Below are 10,108 nucleotides of genomic sequence, written 5' to 3'. Positions count from 1 at the left end.
TGGCAGGTAAGCAGGTAGGCGCTGCTCACCATGGTGTGAAAACCGCATCTTGCTCAGAGCTCAGAAAACCACTGGTGCTAAGTAAGTCGCAACTGAAACAACACCTCAAGGAGATGTCACCAACGGGCCCGCCCCGGGCACTCAGGCGTGGGTCGTACTCACCATGAGGTTCTCCAATTCCAGCTGTCGTACTGTGTAATAGGACTTAATGTCTTCCGAGATCAATGTCAATTTCAAATTTGTGTCTTCAAAGACCATTTCTCTCTCTTCTTTCTGTGGCCAGTACTGTGCACATTTTAACTAGGACAGAAAACAGCGCCCAGTTACTGTGAGCAATGGACTGTCTATCTATGGAGTGTGGAGTACTGTCCATGAGCTTTATGGTAACCACCAAACCGAGGGTTTTCTGACCTTGGAAGCTGACATCAGTGTAAGCTGCCTGCCTCCTGGGGAGATGGGGCCAGGGCGAGGCGGGCAGACAGGACATGCACTCCACACCCAGCCGCCCCGGTTATTCGCACAGAGATGTGCTCCAGGCGTTGCATCCCCTCCCTGTCACCCAGGAGAGGAGCCAGCCTGCACACAAGGTTCAGTCTCTCAGGAATGACTTCATGTAACCATTTCAAAGATTATCAAGAACCTGACTGGTGCCCTTGGCACAGCGCCGACTCCTTACCTTGGGGACGATAACAAGACTAGACTGTGAAAAGCTTGAGGGGTTGTGCATGCTAATTTGCTTCAGTGGTGTCCGCAAATTTTGGCGACCCCATGACTGCAGCCCACCAAGCTCCTCTGTTCATGCAATTCTCCAGGCAAGGATACTGGAGTGGGTTGCCATGCCCTCCTCCAGGGGATCTTCCCGACCAGGGATGGAACCCACGCCTGCACTGCAGGCGGATTCCTTACTGCTGAGCCACCAGGGAGCCCCTTGAAGGCTGTAATCAAATGCAAACCAGGATCTAGAAGGCTTGAGAGGGGTCCTCCAAGGCTGGGGATCACCTCCTGCCCCATCCCACCCTTTTATTCTGGTCTGGTTCAATTCAGAAAGTCCTTTTGATGTTCAAGTTTAAAAATCCCAGGAACTACTTGATAGTCTTGATTTAAATGTAGCTCATTAACATTTTCCTTAAAGCAAGCAAGCTCCCAAAGACTTGGGTTTCATTTAGAGGTCAAGAAGGAAAATTTGGGTCAAATTCAGTGCCAATGCTTTGTGTGAGCCAAGCTGTTACACCAGACATTTCTGGTTGCTGATGACTATTCTGGACAAAACCAGCAGGTAGATGGGGAGAAGCTGCTGGGTCCATAAGCCAGAAGAACTGACACATCCCCAGACAGGGGCCCTCAGAGGCAGTATGACTTCCATCAAATGAAGTATCAGTGCATGTCAACAGCTCTTTGGGAAACAGTACAAGTTCAAGACACTTACAATTCAACACGCACTGACTCAGAGGAGCCAGGAGGCTCTTGAAGAGGCTGAAGACAGAACAACAAATGCCCATTGATCCTGCTTTAATGAAAACCAAAGCCACAGAAAAAAGGAGGGAAACAAATTAAGAAACACCACATTGTGAAGCCACCAAAGCATCCAACTTTATGATCCCCAAACAGAAGGCCAGTAAGGTTTTCTAAAGAGCCTGGACATGGAAGTTTTGGACAGTTTCACCCATGTCATCTCCCTGCACCGATGTGCACGTGTGCATGCTAAGTCGCTTCAGTCGTGTCTGACTCTTTGACATCCTATGGACTGTAGCCCTCCAGGCTCCTCTGTCCATGGGGTTCTCCAGGCAAGAACACTGGAGTGGGCTGCCATGCCCTCCTCCAGGGATCTTCCCGACCTAGGGATCAAACTTGCGCCTCTTAAGTCTCCTGCACGGGCAGGCAGTTTCTTCATAACTAGCGCCACCTGGGAAGCCCAACTATCAGCATCGAAGTGATCCTGCCACTCAGGACACAGAAGCATTGGTGGCATCGCACGATCACGAATGCATGCTTAGCCACAGTGGGCAAGGCAGGTGAGAGCAAGACTTTAGAGGGTGTTTAAAGGAGGCATTTATTCCTACACTTTGAATAATCAGATCTGTGTAATGCCTTGAGACACCAGAAACAAAGAAACCACCTTGGTAGGCCCAGAGCCACGAGTGCTGAAGTGGGCACCCAAGGCAGTGAGCAGACAAGAGTGAAGCCAAGCAGCAGAAATGCAGAACGGCCAGCTGCTCTCAGAGAAAAGACCAGTGTTTTCATGTCTCATGGGCAGGAGAGGCAAGTCTTTTAAATCTCATCTCCACACAGCAAGCACTCACTTTCAAAAGTGAATATAAAGCCTCACAAATCTCTGTTATCTGGATAAAGACCAAGACTCTGAAACTTTATCGCTGAGGAATTTTGGCACACACCGAGTGTCAATCAACCAATACTTATTTAAAAATAGGAGTTCTTCAAAGAACTCTTAGGCATCTCCAGCAACATGCCACAGTCTGCTCTCTGTCATTTCCTGTAGAAGTTTTTTGCTGTAAACACATAAAACAAAACAGAAGCAGCACAAGATCACCATTTCCTACGACCCTATTAAGCTGACCCATAGGGGGCCGGAAAAGGGGATTATTTTGTTGGAAAGCAGTCCTTTACTGAGTTAAACTGGAGGCATGTCTTGAGGGGGCAGCAAACAGCCACAGGCCAGGGCCAGTGCTGGCACCTGTTAGAGATGCTGTCACTACCAGGAGGGCGGCATGAGAGTTCTCGGGTTCTTCTAAAACAGCTAGGGCATGCTGAGAAAAATCCACAAAGTCATCTGAGGTGACCCTCTGATGGGTGGGTGATCTGGCTGAAAGAATGATGAACACAGAGAACTAAAAGTGGAGTGTGAGAGAGACGGACAAAGCCTAAAGCGCCCGTGATATACAACTCAGGGTCCCGAGGCTGAAAGCCCTTGAAATCAAACAGCATCTCTAGTGGGGACTTCAGGACAGAGATTCAGGCGACGCTTCTGGGTGAACATGGCCTGGCTTATTCCCCCTGCCTAGACAACTTGCATTCCCGGCCCCTGCACACATATGCACGCTAGCTTATCATGTCTAAATGCAATGTCTACATGGAATGAATGAGAACTTTGGCCACTTGGACGAACCTGGTCTAACACACACAATCATTTTTTGCACAACTGTCTTCCAGGAAGTATATCAGGTCCCAAAAGGGTAATGGGTAGTTCTGCCAAAACATACGAGGGGGACCACTGGACACTATTTGGTGAAAGAAACCAGAAAACAAACATGCATTACACGGAGACACTCTGCAAGCTGGTTTTTAACCACAGGCTGTAGTGGAGAAATTATAATTAGATTAGCTGAGCAAACAAGACACTGCAACTTCTTATAATTCCCCCGGTCAGCTCTGATGGGGGTGGTAACTGAGAACGCGGATGCAGAATTTAAAGTGTTTATCCCAAGGAAGGTTCAAGAACCATAAACCATACACTGCTTTCCATGCCAATCTGCATGTCCAAGTGCCCTAGGGTAAAAAGGAGAGCTACAGAGGGAAACAGGGACTGCGCCACACCACCACAGTAACCACTGTAAGAACCACACAGGTGTCTCTCAACGGCCAGCACAGAAGTCCAAGGGGAAGGATGGCACAGTGGATCTGTGGTCTGCTTATGCTCAGCCTGGGTGGGAGGCCACGGAGGGCAGGGCCTGCTGAGGAGCACGTGGCCTGAGTACCTGGATCCCCTTCCTGGTGTCCTCTGACCACAGCAGCTGGAGCAAACCGTGTGCAAACAGTGACGAGGTTTCACCTCAACTTTTAGTGACAAACAAACAAAAGGCAAATGCTACCTTCTCTGATGAGTTTTGAGTAAGTCCGTCTTGATTTAAAATTCTCAACCCTCCACACCACGATAGAGTGAGTCGCAACCGTGGGCAAGTCTGCCTCCCTGGGGACACCGGACAGTGTCTGGGGACGCTTTTACAGGCTTCGGCCGCGGGCAAGGTGCTCCCAGCAGCTGGTGGGTGGAGACCATGATGCCCCAAGGCACAGGCTGGGTGTTCCTGACCCTCGGCAGAGCGCGACCCGGAGCGGCAGCAGCATTGGGGCTGGGAGACCCCGATGCTCCTCTGTGCTCAGCACCCGCGCCGGCCACCACGGTTTGCTTTCCCTTGCGGAGCACGTGCGTGGCAGGAACCTGATGTTTTGTTTCTTTATTCAAAGTTGCTGACAAGAAGGTGGTGGAGACGGCTTACTTCATGTTCGCAACTTTGTGTTTTACTAATCAAGCCACTGCAGAGAAAATTAAAAAACCACTTTCACTGAAGACTTTTTTTTTCCTCAGACAAAACACACTGCTGCAGCACTTGAATATTCAGGTAAGCGCTTTATCTGTTTCTGTAGAACAAATGAATCCTTTCTTCTCAGAGAAAGAGTCAGAGGCAAAAAGACGACTCTAAACAGGAAATGTCCTAAGAGGGCCGTTTGCTGTCGCCAAGCCCCGTCCCTTCTGGGGAGAGACGGACGAGTCCGTGAGGCGGGTGCGTTACCCCTTCAGGTTTTCACTGCTCAAGTTTCCTTTGACACATTACTGCTTCACACTTTTACTTTTCCCGAGGGCCACGATGGTCCTTTCTCTGGAGGCAGGCTTCTCTGGAGCGGTCACGTCCTTCTGGAAGCCGGGACAGCGGCATCCCTGCTGAGTCCGAGCACGGAGCCAGTGCCGGCCCTGCCTCGGCCCCTCTTCCCACTGGCCTCCACGCTCCTCGGCTCTCTTCCCCTGGGGCCTCCACCTTGGAGGCTGCGGAGCCCCCCGGCTGGCAGTGGGCATCAGGGAGAGGACAGGAGCCTGGGGGGACATGACACTACACCCTGCGGTGAAGACCACACTGTACCCTCAGGCGTGAGGGAGGTCAGAGGCCACGCGGCGCTGAGGGCAGCCACGCGCGCCTGGAGGGGCTGAGTGCGATTTGGGTCATTAGTCCAGAGAAGGGGCAGAAGACTAAAAAAAAAAAGTTTTTTTAATAAAATACAAGTCTGTTCTGGCTGGAATCGGCTGATGAAGGGAGAGAGCGGGGCCTAGCTGTACCCGGTCCAGCAGTCACACGGCGTATGTCCTGGGAGGCAGTGGGAGCCCCAGAAAGGTTTCAGCTAGCAAGAGGTGTGGGAGACCTGGTTTAGAAAGAGCGCTGGATGTAGAAGCAGAAGAGACTGAGGAGAGGCAGGAGTGGCCTGAACAAACAGGCTCACGTTGCAGAGTACTCGGAAGGGAGGCTCACACTCCTGAAGGGAAGTGCAAGCGGACACTGTCCCTGTGAAAGGAGTGGCCAGGGGCCCAGCGTCTGTGGGTCTGACAGGGCTGAATCTGCGTCCAGCTGCTCCCACCGTTTGGCTGTGCAAAGGGACACTTTACCAGAGAAAGCAGGCTCGATCAAGGCACAGTAGGAACTTGCTTTTCAAAGTGAAACTCTGCTCGCACCACTCCACGAGGCCAACAGAGCAGCACCAGAGGCACCGGGGAGAGGAAAGTGGGGCTCACTCACCAGTGCTGGGAGGCCGGCTGACAGGGTGGGGTGGACACCAGGGCAAGGGCTGTCTGACCTTTCTCTCCTTTAAATTCACCTGTCTATCTGACTTGTTTACAATAAACATGTTATTATGTACTGCTTCTTTGTATTTTTCTAACAGAAATCTAAAGCAACCTGAGGAGAGGAACAGACAGACGTCGCCCTTACGGACTGGCGCCGCGGGAGGCGGCGTGAGGTTCACTCACCGATCCTTTCTCCATCACTCTGTTGAGCATGACAACGCCCCTGCTCTTCTGCTCCCACACCATCTCCCAGAAGTGGCCGCAGGTGTTGGGTAGAGGGCCCTGCAAACAGAATCCACAGTGTGTGCATCTTACGTACAAACCCGCCTGGCGCGAGGCGCCCTCAGGCAGCGTGGAAGCCGTGGCTGCGGCCAGGGCCCGCCTCTCCCTGCCTGGTGGTCAGTAACCACAGTTCTATTTTCTACCACGTAGCGAAAGGTCATTTCCGTATTTCAGAGCTGGTTCAGAGCCGAATGACAGAGGAGAGAAAACACTGATTCTGCTCTCTGGTTTGGGCTGGCCGGAGCAAGGGCGCCAGAGATCTCCACGTCAGGGCTGGGGGCCAGCGAGCAGCACCGCTGGCTGCAGGTGAGCGGCGGCTCGGGGAGGGGCCCCACCCGCACGGCCTGGGACGAGCCACCCACCTCTATTCCTGCAGCTTCTCCACCTAGCTCGCTACCCGTTAGAGCGCCTGAAGTTCACAGGGCTGTGAAGGTAGGCAGACTTACTACGCCTTTCCACAGGACCCGGGACACAGCAAATACCCAACACAGTGTGAGCTCTCATCATTACTATTAATGGCTAACCTGACCGTGGACTCCCCTCATCCTCGGAGCATGGAACCTAAAACATGAGGGCACACAGACAGGGTGGGCAAGGGCCGCGGTGCCACTGGCCCACAGCCGGAGTTCTCATCACGGCCCCAAACACCACTCCAGTCCAGAACGGGTCTGAGGGACTAAAGTCATGGAAGATCTGAAAGGGCACACACCAAACAGCCAATACTTGAAGGTGGGCGTGAAGGCCAGTATCCGTGACATTACTCTCCCTACAGGTTTAAAAAGTGAGATGAGAGCCTTGCATTATTTGCTTAATGAACACATTTTAAAAATGGGCACCGTGTTCTTGGCTTTGTGGCATGGAGATGAGCTCAGTCCCACCGTCCAGCAGTGCGACTTTGGGCCAGGCTGCTCGAACCCCTTACATAAACCTCAGGGCAGAGGGAGACCACGTCAGCAAGCAGCTGGGTACATCTGGGGTGTGATCTGACAGACAGACAGAACTTCACATGTGCCAAGCAACCGCGAGGGTGTGAGTGCGGTGAGGACAGCGGGGTAAGTTTTCACGGTGATTTCCTAATGCCTGTTTGACTTTATATACCCTATCTTTGCTTTGGGCTTGCTGACCCCAGACCAAAGTTGAATGGCTGAATTCAGAAAGTAAGAAACTTGACTACCTCTAAAAGAGAAGTTCCCAAGAAGCCACTTTGCCACAACCTCTTCCCACCAGCTTGCCACCAAGGTGTCCCTGCCCCTCACCCCAACCCCAGAAGGGCTGGGAGGATCACGGGCTGAGGGCCTGGGGACTGATGTTCCGTACAATGACTGGGGGGGTGTTGGGCCGACTCTGGTCATGTGCAGAGAGGAACCCGGACAGAACAAAAGGGATAGTCAAGAAGGGCCACCAGGAAGACACCCGCCCCAAAGCAGACTTTGGTCATCGTGCTTCCTAGCTTCACTGTCATTTTAGCCTCCAAATATTAGACAGGGTGATGATGTTCAGTCACCCTAGGACCCAAACCTAATGTAAAACTGAAAAACTGACATGCAAAGAGAAAAGAGGAAATCAGGATTTATATATAGAGATTTAGACTGTGTATATCAATGTACCAGTAACAGATGAAGACTTGAGAAAATCGGTTAAAAGAGACCCCTTCACTCTTCCCCGGGCTCCTGTGGTCTTTGGGTCATATACCAGTGTTTCACAAAAGGCCAATTATGAAACCACTGTTGTGATTTCTTTTTCCATAAAGATGCCAAAAACCAATGGGAGTTTCAAGTGAGTTTGCATGCTCCTCCACATAACCTAACTCACCCCTCCACCCCCAAGGAATGAGGACCACGCAGAGGAATTCTGAAAGGCCATCTGGATAAAGATTTCTGGTCTATTACTAACCCTCTTACGTGTCCATAAGCAGCCCTGATGCCCTGAGGCAAATGCTTAGGGACTCAACACAGGTACAGTCTTTTCTAGCTACTGCCTCTGTCAACAAACAAGACAACCCTGGCATTTTACTGCTGTTGTCTACAAACCCAGCAACACCATACTTCCCAGAAAAGATTCATGTCATGACCAGACTGAATCTCTGAAGGAAGACTTTTCCCTTCCATGTTGCTTTTTTGGGTTAGAAACCTGATCTTCTAAAAGATGTGGCAGACTTTATCTGAGGCGTGGATAACGGCACTGTCAGACTCTTAGGCTGACATCGAGAGAGGCGAAGCCCACTAGGGAAAAATTCAGACTCTGTTTACCTGGGTGAGAATGTAACTCCTTTGGGCTTCTTCCATTTTTATCAAACTAGCATTGATATAGTCGTTATCTTCTTGATGAAGTTTAATCCGACTGTGATCAACTGAAAGGCAAACCAGAACGCAAGGTTAATCCAGGGGGACTTAAGTGCTTGCACACGCGATGTGCCCTATGGGGAAAGCAGAGAAAGCGAGTGAGGCGCTCAGGGTGTTCACACTGGCTGAGTCCAAACTGTTCTGAGATTAACTTAGTGTCTCCAATAATGGGAACCGCTAGTACTTTCAGAAGGTTTCTCAAAGTATCTGAAACTTAATACAAAATAGCAACAGAAACAAATTACACTAAAACATAGATTATTAATTCTTGTTTGGGAAATCTGTTTTTAGGCTTTATCGTCTTATTTATTACTGTCCTCACACCTCAGAAGACTGGGGGGGAGGGGATGTCAAGGAATCTGTTCTCTGAGGCCTAAAACATACTTTTATGAGTGAAAAATGCAATGGCTTTGATCTTTAAAAGGGAACAAAATCCACCAATATTCCACCCAGTCCCCAGAGTTCAAGTTGGTACAATGAACCAAGTTGGTAAGATTTACGATCACGTCTCAGCCTCACCTGTGCCTAATGCTTCCAAGATTAAACGGCTGAAGTCTACAACAGGGTGAAAACTCACACCTTGAACTGCCTGATACAAGGTTGTCTTTAGAAAAGCTCAAGTACAACATATATGTCACAATCAGAGACACTTAAAAGAGAGTTTAACAGGAAAACACAGACTCTGAATCCAAAACACAACACTGAAAGTATATTAAAGTAACTTTCAGAATAGCTTTTAGAAACACACTTGCATTTGAAAGGTCTACCCCAGGGGACAGAAGAAGCACAGCCGCTTCTTCTCCTCTCTGCCACTGTCACAAAAGCCCTGCTTTCCCGAAGGCAACTTTCCTTATCCTGCCGGGGCCATTAACAAGCGCAGGTGGGTGTTTTATTTCTGGTACAACACACGGGACGGTAAACTCAGGAGACGGCCCGTAAACAGTTCTCCCCTCGCCCAGAGAGAAAGGAAAACCTAACAGGGTAAGCAGTTAGGGCCTTCTATTAGAAAGCATTCCAAAGAGACGTTTTAGTGAATTAGCCATTGTTTGGAATAACGTTTCTCATCATAGAGGGTTATTACACACTGAAATACTCGGGTGATACTGAAATGGGCCATGGAGATAAGCGGTCTCACAGCACTGGGTGGTGACCTTGGACAGACAACCTATCTTCTGAGTGCTGAGTTTTTCACCTGCCAAATGGAAGATAATAGGATCACCTTCTACCTTGAAACATTCTCCCATTTCCTTCATAATTTTAAAAGCAAATTACCTTCTCTAGTGAAGAGTGGAGGTAGGGGAGAAAAACGCAAGGAGTTAAGACTGGTTAAAAAGTTTGGGAATTGTATCCCTGGAAGAATATTTCAAATGCTGTTTTTTTTCCCTCTGTAAAGCTGGTTTACAACCTTATTTAGATGAATACTGATCGAAATCATAGAAAAGAAATATGAAAGATAATATTGTTGCCTAATTCAGAGCGAGTACAGCAAAGCCTACAGACCAAGGGCTTGGTGGGCACCGTGTGCATGGTGTGAACTGCGACGGTGATTCTAGCGCAGGGCAGCTGGCCAGGGCCTCATGGCAGAATTCCCTGAGAAGAGGCCATTAGTATTATTTTTAAATAAAATCTATGTGCAGCCGTAGCCTGGAAGTGCTAAATCAAGAGAATCAGACACTGGGGCAAAATCCTGTGTCACCCGACCTAGACCCACGTGGTGGACGTGCCCAGCGGGCACTTCAGTTCCTGGCCGTCTCAACCACAGCTGACACTGAGAGTGAGACTCGGGGCTAAGCACTGATGTGCCCTGACTTCAGTCTGCGCCCAGTCCTGAGATCCCTGTGACTCCTGTGTGACTGAAGATCAGGGCAGAGGGCAACCCGCCTGAGGCCAGCAGCTCAGAGGGGCAGAGCGCCGCGGC

The 10,108-nt window shown here is 50.1% G+C and overlaps 1 protein-coding gene across 1 annotated transcript in view; it reads right to left on the bottom strand.

Annotated features, from left to right (window-relative positions):
• Window positions 1-10,108, bottom strand: part of PTPN1 (protein tyrosine phosphatase, non-receptor type 1) — an 18,469-nt gene that overhangs the window by 6,625 nt on the left and 1,736 nt on the right. The window contains exons 2-4 of the mRNA XM_010835095.1: window positions 8,098-8,198; window positions 5,750-5,848; window positions 163-300 (exon numbers count right to left, since the gene is read on the bottom strand). Of these exons, the coding sequence (XP_010833397.1) occupies window positions 163-300; window positions 5,750-5,848; window positions 8,098-8,133 (273 nt within the window). The 5' untranslated portion in view covers window positions 8,134-8,198. The remainder of the gene's footprint in view (window positions 1-162; window positions 301-5,749; window positions 5,849-8,097; window positions 8,199-10,108) is intronic.

The sequence above is a fragment of the Bison bison genome, unplaced genomic scaffold (genome assembly GCF_000754665.1).
Source record: "Bison bison bison isolate TAMUID 2011002044 unplaced genomic scaffold, Bison_UMD1.0 scf7180017864038, whole genome shotgun sequence".
Classification (NCBI taxonomy): domain Eukaryota; kingdom Metazoa; phylum Chordata; class Mammalia; order Artiodactyla; family Bovidae; genus Bison; species Bison bison.
Note: the sequence above shows the minus strand (reverse complement) of the source record. Positions and strands in the feature narration are given on the sequence as shown.